Here is a 17,118-nt window from a genome sequence, read left to right on the forward strand (position 1 = left end):
GAAGCCAATCCCAGCCAACACAGGGCGCAAGGTATGAAACAAACTCCGGGCAGGGCGGCAGTCTACTGCAGTATAATTCCTCCAGCCAGTTTTTATCAATCCATGAACAACGTAACTGGGGAGCTTGATTTAGATTGCCATTGTGTACTGAAATGCTTCCTTTCTGTCATTAAGTAGTTCATGCATTATCTTCTTTTTGACACCCACTGCACACCCAACCTATCTGCAAAGGGGTCTCTCTTTGAACTGCACTGCCCTTCCCAAGGTTTCTTCCATTTTCTTGCTACTAGAATTTTTTTGGGACTTTTTTCTTTTCTTCTTAGAAAGTCAAGGCTGGGGGACTGTGAAAAGGTAGGACCTGTTAAAGCCCATTGCTGCACTTCTTTTGTGATTTTGGGCTATACAAAGATAAATCGCATTGTATTGTATTAGTATTCTGCTGGCTAAAACTGCAGTGCCTTAGAACATTTTCAATGCACCATGTAGAAGTCTCAGGTTAAGACTAAACATATTCAGTTCTATCAGCTTATCAGGGTGGCGCTCACTACATGGGCACACTGATTAGTGTTGCTGCCCTAAAACTCCACAGTCCTTTTTTGACAAAGTATTCTTGATGCATTTATGTAAAATAATAATAAATATTAAATCTTGTTTATTTAGAAAAAAATATAACAGACCACAAGTCAATCAAATAAATAAGAGTAAAATATGCTGAAAACATTATTTTAAAATTGAAAAAGAAAAACAAAAATGCATCTACTGTAGATTGGGTGGCACAGTTTATTGCAGTTACTTTACAAATGCAAAAATACCGCATTTAAATCCTGGCTCAGCCACTGACTATTTGGAGTCTACACATTTGCACATTGCCTGCATGTGTCATTCCCTGGTATTCTAGTTTTCCATCCACGTTTCACAAGTTAAAGTTAATTGTACGAGTGGCATGAGTGAGGTAGGTGTATGTGTGAGTGTGCCCTGCACTTGACAAGTACCTTTGTGCCATACTGTTGTGCTTTATGGGAAAACAAATTGCTTACAGAGGAAGAAAGATGGGAAAACAAAAGGAAAATGACTGTGAATAAGCATGGGTTGAACGGTAAGTCTCAATACAAAATCCAAAAAATGTTAACGTAAATCACTAGTCTAAAATGCCTTTCCCTAACTTCTGAAGCAAAAAAAAAATAAAAAATTCAAAAAACGTTTTGTTTTCGATCCAGGTTGGAAACACTTGAAACAGTGTGGTGTTAAGTTTAAATAAGAAGATGCACAGAAGTAAATTTCCAAACGAAGACTGATCAAGTGGTAGCAAAGATGCATAGTGTCCAACAATAATATGGCCGCAGCCATGACAAAACACAAAGTAATGGTGCCCATGAAGCAAATGAATAAGAAGGCATCTCATTGAAGTGGTAACAACAAAAATTTAAAATCAAAAAATAAAAGCATTTGGGAAATTACACGGTTACCACGATGAATAGAAGCTGTCACCATACAACACATTCATGATGGCTTATGGGTAGTTTGAACGTGCACAGCACAGCGCTCTGCCATTAGTCTTGTTAAAGCCAACATCAAATGAACATGGACACTCCTATGCAGGATTGTGCTATTGTTGAACAATGCAAACGTGTTATGTTGCGTCAGTTTCTATCTGTTGTGGATACTGTGTAATTTTCAAATTGCCTTTACTTTTTAAATTTATCCAAGCACTTATCGCAAAAAAATATACTAACACTCTAACTGCAACAAGATTAAGAGGGTTTAAAAATTCCTAGATTGGGCAGAACTCCTTTTTTTGCTCATGGATGTGGTTCATTGCTGTTCTCTGCAGTGGTTCTAATCTTGTTTTGTAGCATAGTGATCTGAGCATCTTATTGTACACAAGATCGTAGTCAGAAACAAACTGAAAGCAATTGAAAGATTTATTTTACTTTTGCCTAAGTTAGGTGAATTGGCGATAAAAAAAATTGGCGCTAGTGTGCTGGTTGGGGTTTGTGTGTATGTGTGTGCGATGGACTAGCGCTATGTCCGGAGTTTGTTCCTGCCTTGTGCCCTGTGCTGGCTGGGATAGGCTCCAGCACCCCCTGTGACCCTGTAAGAAAATGACTGACTGACTAAATAGTAATGTTAAAAATTAAATTAAAATATTTGTACTTTACATGAGTGTGTGTGAGTATACTCACACAGTATGTTTTAAGATGCACACAGCTCAGTTCTTCTCATCTTTTTCTACAGCACCCTTAATTTCGACACCACCTCGTGATATCATAAATGTAGAAGGAAGTGATGTCATCTTTGGCTGTGAGGTTTCTTCTTACCCAATGGCATTTGTCGAATGGCGAAAGGAAGGACAGAGCATCTTTTTGCCAGCAGATGATTCCCATATGGCTGTGCAGGTAATTCTGACAGGGTCAGTCAAAGCAAGCAAGGAATTAAAAAGAAATTAAATTCCAAACACCCATAAAGATGAACAGGTGTGCTGCTACTCCAAAACTGCCTAAGGTGTTGTCCTAATAAACTGCTAAACACTAAAAAAAATGCTGTTTTTTACAAGTGTCTGGGGCTTGTTTTAGAACATTCTTAGTATATTTTGTCTAATCATCAGTTTGAAATATGCTAATAAATAATAATAATGAAGTTCTATTTAGCTGCGTCATTAAACTTAAGAAAGATAAGAAGAGACAAAACCAAATGGCCAGGCAACTCAGGCTACTGATGCAAGACCTTAAGCTGTGATATGGATAGCACAGTGCAACACCTCCAGGGACTGGGGATAAACTCTCAGCCTGGGCACTATATGTTCATTCATAGATTTTTCCCTGTGTACTCCAGTTTCATTTCCAAATCCCAAAGACATATGTGTTAGAATAATTTGTAACTCTAGACTAACTTAATATAAGTGAATGGCAGTGTATATGGACTACCATCCTGTTCAAGCTTGATTCTTGCTTTGTGCCTCAAGCCAACATGATAGAGTGCAGTTCTCCAAAAATATGTAACGAAGTAAGAACGTTTGGAAATAGTATACAGTCATGAAAAGAATGATGGAGAAAAAAATGATTCCCTGTTACCTTCAATAGAAAGCCAATATTAACTCTTTGTCGGAGTTGTGGATAAACCACACATGTGACAGACTACAAAATATACATCATGATATACATATAGAAAAACAACAATGTTGAAGCTTAATTGCACTTCTAATTATTTTGTGTTATTTTTTTAGGCCAGAGGTGGACCACAGCGCTTTGAAATCACTGGCTGGCTGCAGATACAGAAGATTCGAAAAGAAGATGAAGGCATCTACACCTGTTTTGCCAAGAACAAATATGGAGAGGTTTCTGCCTCTGCAAACCTCCAGATAATTGATATGGGTAAGTTTGTGAAAAACAACAGCAGAAGCCTTCCAAGATTTTGTTGTTGTTGTTTGGGAAGTATTATTATATTACTGTAAATTCACAGTGGGATGTTAGATTTTTTAAAACACAGTGTTTTATTTTTTAATTTCAAAGTATTTTTCAGGTAACACATGGACATCACATGAATGCCAAACATAATCAGTTAAGCAGAGCTAATTCAGAATGATTGCAATAGCCGGACACCTCACTTTTTCAGGTTCCTGCTGCTGGTACCCTACTGCCTTGAATTTAGATTAACTTAAGGTAGACTTCTGAAATATCTGGGCTTCAAATCATGATATCCATCTCTTTCTAAACCCAGTCAATTCACTTCAGCAGGCCTATACTAGCAAGCATCAGTTTCAAGGTAGAAATCAACCATGAATGAGGGACCAAGCCATATTCCTGCAATAAGCAAGTCTATTGCCATGGAAGGAAAGAGTTGCTTGATGGCATGCCCAAGTCATTAGTATGGTAGACATAAATTCATTTAGAATAGATGTAATTACTGTGATAGCTGATATAAAATGTTATGGGCAGACGTTCAACTGTTATGTCTCAGTGGCCACAGCTGAGTTGAATTAACATCTCCTCAGGACCTTGCGAAGATCTCAGATAAACATGCTCTCCTGCACAACTGTAAAGAATTACAGAATGTATAAAAAAAAGTAAAAAAGTAATGTTCTTGATGGTTCCCGAGCCTCCTTAGTGCACCTGCATAACCTCACTAAATATTATGGTAAAGTAGTTGTGTGGGTCCCAAATCACTAAGTCCCAAAAATACTCTCTAGAGGGCCTATACCGCCAAACCCTGGCTAGATAAATGGGCAAACACAGAAACTTTATAAAAGTATAAAGGTTTTATTTCTACAAAAATTCTCGATGTGAAGGTCTCAATGAATACAAAAGGCATTAAGGAGTTGCCTAAAACTATATTGCAATCCAAAAGGAAAAGGTCAAAACACAAGGTCGATTACAACAGGCACAAGGCACAGCAAAAACATAGAAGTCACCAAAACTCCGTAGCACATTCAAAATGAACGGCCAGGAACTGTGGGAGACCCTATGGATGTATAGAACGGAAGGCAGCTCCTGGCACTGGTTGGCAGGAGAGCCCCACCTATAGGAGGACCACCCACAAAACACATAAAACATAACACATGCATAGTCAACACAGCAGATAATAACCAAAAGTAACAATTAAATAAACAAATGGCATGTAAAAAAAACAAAACAAGACTTTGAATCTCAGTCAGGAGAGAGTCCCAGCATGAAATATGAGATGAAGCAGACATTGCGTAAAATCCCACTTTATTGGCACATGTGACATTATTTTTTATCCCTATGGATCTAATTGAGGACACCTGCCTACCTCCACAACCTCAGTACAGCAAACATGGCTAAGTTAAACCGTGCATATGCATTGTCAAGCATAGCATTTTCTGAAAGCTAGCTTTGGTGCTTTAGTTCAAGAGTTCCAGCCTACTGAGCCCTTTGTTATATTCTGTATATCACATTTGTGTGATATGATTCTAAATTTTTTAATATGATGGCTTTTTGAGTTTTCAGTGGATGTCAAATGTTCTGTGTTTATTGTGCAGGGGAACTGCAAATTTGTTTATCCTTCCTGCATCCACTACCAGTCATGTGAGTGACATTGTACTGTGCGGTGTGTGATATCTCCACATGGCAGTGCGGTAATCATGTTATCTTCATATTAGGGTAACAAATAAAACTCACAGTTTTCATGATTTGTTTGCTACTTTCACTTTTTTAGCTTATTGACCTGTGTTTGTACTATTTGACTTTGACTTTTATCACCCATTTTGGTTTGTTTTTTGTAGTAGTTCTGATCCTTTGGTTTGGACCGTCTCTTCATACATTGATAACTCATTTGCCTAGCCTTTTATCTCCTGATCTTCCTGTCTTTTGTCCTTTTTAAAATACAAGCCTATCATCTTTTTAAATTATTTTTTCCTCATTCACATAAAAGAAAGTGTCTCTCTTGTCTTTTTAAACATTGAAGGAATAGCCTACTTTATAGTCTCATTATTATCACACTTGTTTGGAGTAAACATTTACTACATGCATTATAGATTATTGGATATTACATTGTTGTAAGTTGACAGAAAACTTTTAAAGATGACTCAGTTTTTGCAGAAGAAAATGCAGTTGAGTCAGTGAAGGGGTGATGCTGTGCCTCCTTTTGATCCTGTTCCCTTTTTCCATTGTTATTTTTGTATGATGTTTCTGTTGTCATATTGTATTTATAGAATTGTGGAGGCTCCATCCCCCTTATCTAGACAAGGAAGATACAGAATGTGAATGGGTTTATAGGCCTGTAATTATTACTGCGATTTGTAAGCATAAGGTACATTTGCAAAATCTGGACTTATGTTCAATTCTTAAGCCTTGTTGCACATTATCCACATGTCTCTAAGTTTCTTCTTCTTTACCTACGGGTTCCTCCCACATCCTAAATGTTTTGCATGTTATGTTAAGTGGCAACTTGGTAAGTATGACATGCCCACCCAAGACTGGCCTCTCCATTGTCCCTAATGCTATCCAATTAGACACCCAAGACCTTGTAGTAGCTAAGGTACAATAATAAAATGGATGAATGTACAAATCCCTATCATTGTTACTGTGATTACAGAGCTTATGAGCATCATGTCAAAATTACACATTGAAAAAATTAAAACGTTTATAGAAACAATGATTTGGAAGTGTTTCTAACTCATTTTTGATTTTACCAGTGTGCAATTCAAAATTGTAAAGATTTCATATTTATTCTCATTTCCAACATTCACAACATGAAGATGCTGACAACAAACAATATGCTTCAATATTATAGTTAAAAAAAAACAATATTTACATGATTTTGGCTGTTTCAGAAAGGCTAGTATCATGGGCAGTTTTGTTAGTAGTATAATTTTCCCAACAAAAAATGGTTTGTTACACATATTTCAATCATTTTTTTACCTTTACTTATTTGGCTGTTGGATTTCTCCAAGGCAACATCCATCCATCCTCTTCCGCTTATCCGAGGTCGGGTCGCGGGGGTAGCAGCTTAAGCAGAGAGGCCCAGACTTCCCTCTCCCCGGCCACTTCTTCCAGCTCTTCCGGGAGAATCCCAAGGTGTTCTCAGGCCAGCCAGGAGACATAGTCCCTCCAGCGTGTCCTGGGTCTTTTCCAGGACCTCCTCCCAGTTGGACATGCCCGGAACACCTCACCAGGGAGGCGTCCAGGAGGCATCCTGATCAGATGCCCGAGCCACCTCATCTGACTCCTCTCGATGCGGAGGAGCAGCGGCTCTACTCTGAGCCCCTCCCAGATGACTGAGCTTCTCACACTATCCTTAAGGTAAAGCCCAGACACCCTGCAGAGGAAACTCATTTCAGTCGCTTGTATTCGCGATCTTGTTCTTTCAGTCACTACCCATAGCTCATGACCATAGGTGAGGGTAGGAACGTAGATCGACTGGTAAATTGAGAGCTTTGCCTTATGGCTCAGCTCCTTTTTCACCACGACAGACCGATGCAGAGCCCACATCACTGCGGATGCCGCACCGATCCGCCTGTCGATCTCACTCTCCATTCTTCCCTCACTCGTGAACAAGACCCCGAGATACTTAAACTCCTCCACTTGGGGCAGGATCTCGCCCCCAGCTCTGAGAGGGCACTCCACCCTTTTCTGGCTGAGGACCATGGTCTCGGATTTGGAGGTGCTGATTCTCATCCCAGCCGCTTCACACTTAGCTGCGAACCGATCCAGAGAGAGCTGAAGATCACGGCCTGATGAAGCAAACAGGACAACATCATCTGCAACAAGGCAACATACAACATTTTATAATACAACTGGTTACATTTCTTTTTACTTTTCCAGTTGGATCACAGGCAGGTCAACTGACTTACTCACGGTCACACAGTGTCAGTAGCAGGATTTGAACCCACAACCTCTGGGTTTAAAGTCCAAAAACTTAACCTCTGTACTGCATCTGTCTTATGATCTGTCTTGCAAGGACCAAAGCAATTTTGCAAAGCTGTGTTTTTGTGGTAAGCTGCACAAAAATTTGTAGCCTCAAAATTTGGTCAAAACATCTTCTAAAATCATTATGCTAATAACTGTTAGCATTTTAGCACGTAGAATAGGTAGCCACAAAGCACTCTTTACTCAAAACTAAAAAGATTAAGTTTGTTGGGTCTGGTAGAGTATGACGTGCCTTCTAGTCTATGGATGTACCCACATATTTGTCTCTCTATATTTTTGTTTGTGATCTTGTATCTTTTTTAGGCGTGTTCTCATAAAATGAAAAAGCACCTATTGCTATTATTGTGGAACAAACTCAGCGGACTGGTTTAATTGAAATTTGGGGCACTTTTTTTCAAAGATATTAGTCTGGAAAGTTCAATTTTCATGAGATATCTTGAATAGAGTGTGCTGTACAAAATGTTTGGATTTTTAAAAATCTAACAGTTAAAAAAATATCAAGCCCTGGAAAAATTTTGGGCGGCACGGTGGCGCAGTGGTAGTGCTGCTGCCTCGTAGTTATGAGACTCGGGTTTGCTTCCCGGGTCCTCCCTGCATGGAGTTTGCATGTTCTCCCCGTGTCTGTGTGGGTTTCCACCGGGCACTCCAGTTTCCTCTCACAGTTCAAAGACATGCAGGTTAGGTGGATTGGTGTTTCTGAATTGGCCCTAGTGTGTGTTTGTGTGTGTCCTGCGGTGGGTTGGCACCCTGCCTGGGATTGGTCCCTGCCCTGTGCCCTGTGTTGGCTGGGATTGGCTCCAGCAGACCCCTGTGTTTGGATTCAGCAGGTTGGAAAATGGATGAATAGATGGAAAATTTCAAAAATTAACTGCAATAAAACAGAAACACTCGGTGTGACCTCAATTACTAAGTTACCCTTTCAAATTTACCTTGACACTGGGTATTTCAGTTTGTACATTTTCCACTTTGATGTCTAATTGTTGCTCTTAACAGCGCAACAAATCCCTAATTCAGATTATTGAAATGCCATCAGAAACATGGCAGACTTTAACATACATTGGAGTTTAACCTTATATTGAGTACTTCTTTTAAAAATGTTATATTTCAATCAAATTAACAGCAAGTAGCCATAAACCCTGCACAACAATCTGTCATTTTTACATTGCTATGTGATGTTTGAATATGCGATAAGAATGGCTTTATGTATTGTACTATTACAGGTAATGACTTTCTATTTTATATGACTCCTTGTTTCAAAAATATTTCATAAACAAAGAAGAAATATATCTGTTTTTGATGTAGTAAATAAAGAGAATTTAAAAATGACCCAGCTCTTAGAACAGTCCCTGAACGCACCTCAGTGCTACACTAGGCATAGTTTTTCTAACTTGTTCTAATATGGTCATCAATTGCTAACACAATGTCAAGTGTGAAATCAACTGAAAAATCTGATCATAATTATAATGTGCTTTGGTCTATCTTCTATTCTGTGCAGGATATCCTAAAAGCTCATGTCTTTAACAATTGCTTCTGCAACAATAGAAGCACCTACAATAAATCTTGTCCATGGTTTGCTTCTTGGAACTCAACATTCACATGCAATACTCATCTCTACATATCTGGCTACTTGCATATAAAAAATGAAATCTGTCTACTTTAACTTCATATAGTGTCTATTTAAGATATAGTGTGTCTTTTTCACTATGTAGGCCTCCTTAAAAGTAGTTTGAAGTATGCCTATACAACATGGCTATCATTACATTGCAGCATGTTGGTCTGGGGCATTTTGATAGATGATAGTAACGTTGATGACACAATCAATCGATATCTTAACTTCACCTCTACATCATAAAATAACATGAGAAAAAGGAACAACGAGATCATATCATACAGTATAACTCAAACATAACTTACCAAATGCAATTCACCAACAGGTGCTACCAACAACTATGTTGTAAGATATCTTGCTCAATTTACCCAAGGCAGAAGAAATATTTTGTTAAGTTAAATAAATCCCTGGCTTTATGTCTTTTCTTATAAGATACTAGCTGTGTAACTCTGTGCTGTAAAAAGCCTGGGGTCCTAGAAACTATTGAAATCGTCACAAAAAAATCGAAATGTAGAGATGTCATTGAAAGGAACTACTCTGGGCATCTCCTAGGAGGATTCGTTTTGCCAACATCCTTGCCTCGCTTGTGTATTAGTGGTGGGAGGAAAGTAAAAGGGATACCATTTTGCTGATGTTAGCAGCTAAGCGACGTCGTCTTTCTTCTGAGGTTTTGTTTTGCTGATGTGCTGGCCCTGCTTGTGTTAGTAGTGGCTAAGCGAGTTTTCTGTTTCCTTGGAGGCGGAGCCCTTGCCCCAACTCCACCTCTCACTTCTGTGCCGGACAGACACACACATTTCCACGCGTAGAGGTTTATATATGATACCTTGAACTTCTGAATTAAGTCTAGTAGCTCTGAACATTACCGGTATATCTTAAGTCTATTCTTAACGTTAAACTCTGCCTTGAAGGGTTAACAAGACAAAGGTCAAATTTTCAAAAGAATCCCCATAATCTGCAAGACAACATCAAACCTGAAATGTAGAGAACAGAAATGAGATATCCTCCTTTCACCAAATAGAAGAGTTTTTACAATTGCAGTTATTATTTTCCAAGAGCACAATTCAGAAGCACTACCAGCATAGTGTTTGGTAGTCCCATTTACCTTTCACTGCCAAGAAGCCATTTGCCTGGGATTCCAATTCTTTATTTGGAGATCTGCCCTCCCATCAGGGGAGATACTTGCCCTGCCAAAACCTTATCATGAAAACACATTCCCAGGAAATATAAGTACTACCATAAAACAATTGTATTGTTCAAAAATTGAGCTTGAAATAAATAAATACACTTGAAAACTTTTTGAACTAAGTCAGTTAACTTTTTGAATAATGAGGGATGAAAGACAAAAAAATTTAAAGTGAACATGATGTTGTTAAAGTAGACAAAACATACATTTAAAAAAAAATCCTTTAATGAATAATTGCTACCAACAAGCCAATAAATTGCAGAAATCCCTTGACATATTTTAAGTTTTAAATTCATTATTTAGAAAACAGTCTAAGTCTCAGACATATAAAGAAATTATAAACCTATCATAGTGGTATCAGTCATAAGCTCAAAATGCCACTAACAATAGAAATGCCTATTGATCTTATTATCACTCCCGTAAATCTCGAACTGCAGCAGCAGATGAACTTGTAATTCCGAGAAGTCTTGCCTTGAGAAGATGACCTTATGTGTCTTTTCTTTTATTCTTAAAGAAGGAAAAGTGCATTGCTGAGATAAACACACTGATAAACCCTCATTTTTGATTTGCAATCCTTTTATTCTAAGGAAACTATCCGAACAGTAGGTTTAAATTTTCAGTTAATTCAATTCTTTTTACAAAATGGTTTCCTTTTGAAGATTTTCAGATTATGGAAAAGACAATAATATGTATTTTTATTCTAGTCCATTTCTCTTTAGTTTTCGATAAAACCGGATATTTCAAATTACAAAACTTCCATCAATAAAATCCACTATGCATTGCTATTTCATGGGCAAAAATGTTTGTTTCAAATAATACAATTATTGTTTAAAGTGTGGCAAGCAGTGAAAACTTAAAGAACATTTTTAATGATGTGTGGGTGAGACAAACAAATCTTCCGCCTCTACTGTCTTAGACACTGAAGGTCTTGATGTTTTGGTTGATTATTTGTTAGAGCATGGTCATGTAACTTACCTACCAAACCTTACCAAATCTAGTCCTACTAAATGCACCAAAATAATAATAATCTTAATTCTTGTAACTGCAACTGTCCTGTTGTTCACATAAACTCAATTGTATTAATAAAACTTGGTCTATATGGCTACAAAGGGGTCAGAACATCTTGGGAAGCATGAGTCTGCAGGTGATTGGCCGCATACTGCTTTGCCTTACTTAATGGGACCGGTGCCCATTCTGTACTGGGGTAGAAGGTTGTTTGTACTTTTTCATATTGATCAAAAAACTAAATAATCCAAATTAATAACTTTAATAATTTACATTAAAGCATAACACATTATCCATCACCCATTTTCTGAATTAGCTTTTTTCCAGTTTTAAAGGCACAGGAAGGGTGCAAGGGAGGAACCAACCCTTTAATGAGTTAAACAGAGGCTATGCTTAACAACAGTTTGTGACAATTTAACTCTTGGAATGAACCCGTAGAAAAAATGTGTGCGTATCTGTGCACTAGTGGCTGCTGTCACCCTCGAAGTAATCTCCTTCCGTAGCTAGGTATTTTGTTAGAAAACATTGACATTTCTGAAAACATTCCTGGAACTCTGTTTTTGGAATACCCTGGACGTCAGAAATGTCTGAAAATCTTTGTGCTTCCATGGCTGTTTTTATTTGGAAGAGTTTCAGCACTTCTAAATGGCACTGTTGGTTGACTGTTTTGTCCATGTTCAATGAATTTGTGAAGAAAACAAAAAAACATTTGAGTTTTACCCGCTCAGGCGACACTACACAGCCAGTTCAGAAATTAAATTGTCACACCTCATAAACAGTGACATGTAAGGAAGGCCAAAACCTTCAGTCAAAAAAACAAAACCTCATGCAGACGTAGGGAGATTGTACAAATTTTAGAAAGACATCAACCAGGTTGTGATTTGAACCTGGATGAAGCTACTTTTACACTGATCCATTTTGATAATAAGACTTGAATACTTTGATTATTTCCTTGATGGAAGACTATCGATGAAATATGTTATTACTAACATTCATTTAACAGACATCTTCATCAAAACAACTTTCACAAGTTAATATACTGTACTATATAAAAAACATAATGTTAAACTGTAACATATTACTTTAGGAGCGTTTATTACCACACAACAAATTATTCATCCCCCACTTAGTGAGACGCTGTAAACCTGATCCAACGCTACTAGCATTAGGCACTAAACATGCCAAGAAAGGTGTCAGACAGGCAGTGTGGCCTAGTGATTAACCTTGAATTTTAAAACGCAAGGTTTCCATTGCGATTCATTTGGACACCCAGACTAAGTCATATGAGTTTGACACATACTGTATCTTGAAAGGGATTTTAGAAGTAGGAATTTTAGAAATAAAATACTTTAAATAAGATTGTTGGAAAAAACATTTTTCTAGCCTGGAATTGCCACTTGACCATTATTGTATACAAGGGTCGCTCTTTCAGTTTTGGACAAACGAGTTATTGAATACTTTCGCTTACATAACATGCACCTTAAAAAATTGTTACAATTTGTCAGTCGTCATACTGTTTAATGAAACTAAATGCTAACCCCTAATTCGCACCAAACCTAAACACATTGGTGCAGTACATGTCCAAATCCCACCCAACCCAGACTCTGGTCTGTATTTAAACACTAGAAATGGGGATAAAAACAGCAGCCTGTTGCAATTTTCAAACATTTTTTTATTGTGATATCTCAGTGGTATTTATGTGGTGATTCTATATTTATATGTTTTACTTAGTAAGTAAATTTATCTTCCTAATTACAAAAGTTGTGAATATTGAATGTATTTATTTTGCATTTACATTGATGCATATATTGTCTTCAACATCTATAAATCTGTAAGGGAACAATTATGTGTTGTTTGAGCAGGATAGTGTAGTGAAATATCAGTTAATTAAATAGAGAATCCAATTGCTTTTATAGTACCAAGTTTTAGTAGTTAGAGTTTGCTGTTACCTCTCTGTTTATTGGAACTGCAAGTCAAAGTAAAGCTTCACTTGGGTGGTTGCAGCCCACTTCAGTCGAAATATCGCTATCTCCTCAGATTTTTAGACACAGCCCAGAAACTTCCGATTTAAATATATTTTTGAACTTTACACCCTAGTTCAGGGGTCCTCAATCACGGTCCTGGAGAGCCGCAGTGGCTGCAGGTTTTTGCTCCAACCCAGTTGCTTAATAAAAAGCACTTATTGCTAAAGTAACTGCTTCACTTTAGTGATTTTGAGCCCTTATTGCTTAATTTTGTCTTAAACAGCTATTTTAATTGCTCCTTATTATCAATAACATGCAAATGACAAGAGAGAGCAGCATTTCTCCATTTAGCTTATTTACATTTACACCTGTGTGTATTTATCTGCACTATTGGGTTTAATTAAATACTTGGAAGAAAAATGAAGAGAAAAAAGTGAAGGACTGAGAATTACTCGTCCATTTTAGCCTTCAAATCATTTGCATGATAGAAAGGGAAAGAAAATCTAGGATATGAGAATGACCTGACATAGCAGAGTTAATTTAATTTCATAGCTTGTTAGTGCTTTATTGGCAAGAATTGCTTTCTAATTAAGCTACCAGGTCAGAACAAAAACCTGCAGCCACTGCGACTCTCCAGGACTGGGATTGAGGACCCCTGCCCTAGGTAAATGTATGACCACAGAGTCAACCACAGGTTGGGCTTGTATCAGGAGGGCTGATGCGCAATATTTAGATGACTTTGCCATATATTCTGCCCAACAAGATTCTTTGGTAGGAAAAAAACCCCTAGCAACACATTAGTGGTATAAACACTGTGTGATTAATTAATGTCTAGGCCCTCTCATTTTTTGCTTTAATAATATTTTTTGTTTAAATATTCACCAATCGAATATCACAACAGCTTCAGCCTTCTTTAACTTATGCAGTATTCCATCTACATAAAGTATATTGATGCTTTTCTTTGAACTATTCTGTTCAACTTTAACCTTCCAGTGACACACATTTTTCTTCTATAACCAATTAGAAAGTTACCCAACTTCCCTCAAGTTTCAACTTTATCTGTCTCTGAGGTGAAACTGGTTAGTTTTTGACAAAGATTCAGACAGAACCTCCAGGGTATATCAACACATTTCAAGGAATGTATCCCTTGATGACCTTATAGAACCATGAAAAAGAGATCTTTCAATTGAAATTTCAGATATGAAATAGAATTCAGCCATTCATACAACATGCTCTAGTTTGGATTGCGCCAAGCATGCCATAATTCAACTAAAAATTGTTCATTGTTTCCATATGTGTTGTATAAAATGGATCTATGATAAGATCTAACATATGAGTGATGACATCAAGTGCCTGTATTGCTAGGTCACCTGTTTTGACAATTTACTACACTTTATCTATTCTGGATAAAATTTAAGATAGCCTCAGAAATAAATCACCTTGAAAGCTTTAACTGCAGTATTTAGAGTAATCCCAGATAAGATAAAAGTGTTGAAACCTGCATTACGATATACTAGACTACATTACCTACATAAATACTTATGTGAGATTCCACTGGAAAAATCTCAAAACATCTTCTATTACTCTGTGGACAAGTTATGTTCTATATTATCTCAGATTGGGCAGCATGGTGGAACAGTGGTAGTGCTGGTGCCTTGCATCAAGAAGACCGGAGTCACAAGCAGAGTCCTCACTTTATGGAGTTTGCATGGTTTTCCTATAGACTCTTCGGTTTCCTCCCACAGTCTAAGTACATGCAGGTTAGGTAGACTGGCAGTGCTGAATTGTTCCCTGAAGTGTGTGTGTGTGTGTGTGTGTGTGTGTGTGTGTTCACCTTGTATCCTATGCTGGCTGGGATAGGCTGCAGCTACCCTGTGACCCTGCTTAGGTTAAAGTAGGTTTGGAAGATGGATGGATTATCTCAAATTGAAACACACATATTTTGTTTATGAGGAGCTGTTCAGAATTTTTTTCAGAATTTGGCAAGAATTCACTAATTTAATTCTAAAGTAAGTACGTCAGGTCTGTGTTGAACCTTTTCATTTTAATTTTTGTTGTCACTTCAGATGTGGCTCTTTTGTCATAAATCTCTCAGGGCGAGTACTGGGTGTCATGTATTGTGCTTGTTCTCTGTTTTGATTGAATTGTGTTTTGCTGATTTTGCTTTTTGTTTTTTTAAATTAAGAAACAACAGAACCACACTTTAAAGCAATAATTTCTCTAGCCTTAATTTTTCTTTTGTATTCCTAGATTCTCCACTGGCAAGTAAGCTGAAGCACTACAAGACAGGGGTCTTTGACATCACAGATGATGATGAAGATCTTGAGGAAGGTGCAAGTGGTTACAGATACTGAAATATGCAAATCTTTACCCAAAGTCAAAAATAACATTTCTTTACATTGAGAAAATTGCTTAAGTAAAATATTTTTCTTTCCTCATTTTGTGATAAAACACCAAAAAAAGCTTCCAAACACTAGGGGCAAAATTCTGTTGTTGTTGCAATACAACACTGATACGATTTGCATAGGCATTTATATGTATATAATAAATATAACTACTAGGAAAAACAGTGTGCGTTTCTTGTGTGTTGTGATGACAATCACAAAAAAATTGTGCTTACAAAAATGTATCTGTGAAAACATAGCAATAGCTGTTAGAAAAAGAAATTGTAATCAGATGCTCACTTTTTACTGTAAATAAAAAATATAAATATATTTCAATGGAGCTGCCATCTTTCATCCACATTCATTGTGATTTTACTTTTACATGAAATAATGGAATTTATCTGTTATACAAAAAATTATTCAATGGATTTTAATTGATCAAGTAATTAGCACTGATCTTTTATTTTATATTGTATAATTTCTTCGAATCACACTTATTAACTTGGTACAAATTGCTGGATATGGCAAAATGCAGCTTCTCAGTAATAAAGCAAAACTAGAAACATGGTGGAGTTGCCTCATAACTAATTGTGCTTAAGATTTTCCACCAGAAAAGTCCTAATTTTCTATTGCACATTTATTCTGTGGGAGATTCATTAGTTTGTGCTTCTTCTTCATAGCCCCAGCACTGGCTTGTCTCTGTGCTCTTTATTTTGGTGCTCGGATTAGATGAAAAAGATACAACGCTGTGGCTCTCTGGTGACTCTGGTGGCTCTCTGGTGACTCAGAATGGACCCTTAATGATTGAGTGTGTTGGAGTTTCAACTGCAGTGGGCTGGCATCTGATCCATGTTTTGGTTCCAGCACTCTTTAACCCTATATTGCATAAAGTGGTACAACAGTGCACTCACTTCCACAGTATTCTTCACTTACAGATGAGCCAGAAAGACTGAATAATATTTCCAATGGTAAGAATGTTTCTAATTTCTAATGAGGTGCAAGGGAAGAATAAGCAAGGAAGCCAACAAAACTTCCAAACCCTTCTTTTCTATTTCTATTACTCTTCTTTCTGCACTCTGCTCACCCCTCCACCTGCCTTTCAAACACAACAGTCTCATCTCACACGCTCCCCACTGATGAGTATTGCTGAAACAGTTTTACACCCAACCCAGATTCACTTCCAAGGGAATCTCCGGAACTACTTCCTTAAGTTAGTATGCCTTCATAGAGCCAAATGTGCCCACCCTTATTTCCGTCTAGTGGGACCCAATACACATTCATTCATAAAACATGCCCTTCGGGTCCTTTTTTCATCAGTGGGGAATTAACCTGAAACCTTATGGCTTTGGTTTCCCTGCTAGGTACGTAATCACAGAGCCATACCAGTTTTACGTTTCTGCCTTTTATATAATTTCTACAGATGATAATTTATGTTAGCGAGGTCAGCCTTACTGGTGCCCCATTTCATTGCTGGTTCCTGCAATGCTGCCAGTACATCCCATGTGACCATTTATTGTTCAAAGCGAGTACCTGTGCGTTTGAAGATGGGACTGCTGATCAGTGAATAAGGGGGGAGAGACGGGTCTTC

At 37.5% G+C, this 17,118-nt stretch overlaps 1 protein-coding gene across 1 annotated transcript in view; it reads left to right on the forward strand.

The window, feature by feature from the left end:
* Nucleotides 1-15,860, forward strand: part of kazald2 (Kazal-type serine peptidase inhibitor domain 2) — a 29,848-nt gene extending 13,988 nt beyond the window's left edge. The window contains exons 2-4 of the mRNA XM_039751854.1: nucleotides 2,236-2,396; nucleotides 3,224-3,371; nucleotides 15,397-15,860. Of these exons, the coding sequence (XP_039607788.1) occupies nucleotides 2,236-2,396; nucleotides 3,224-3,371; nucleotides 15,397-15,500 (413 nt within the window). The 3' untranslated portion in view covers nucleotides 15,501-15,860. The remainder of the gene's footprint in view (nucleotides 1-2,235; nucleotides 2,397-3,223; nucleotides 3,372-15,396) is intronic.
* The last annotated feature ends 1,258 nt before the right edge of the window (nucleotides 15,861-17,118 follow it).

Source organism: Polypterus senegalus, chromosome 4 (assembly GCF_016835505.1).
Source record: "Polypterus senegalus isolate Bchr_013 chromosome 4, ASM1683550v1, whole genome shotgun sequence".
Lineage (NCBI taxonomy): Eukaryota > Metazoa > Chordata > Cladistia > Polypteriformes > Polypteridae > Polypterus > Polypterus senegalus.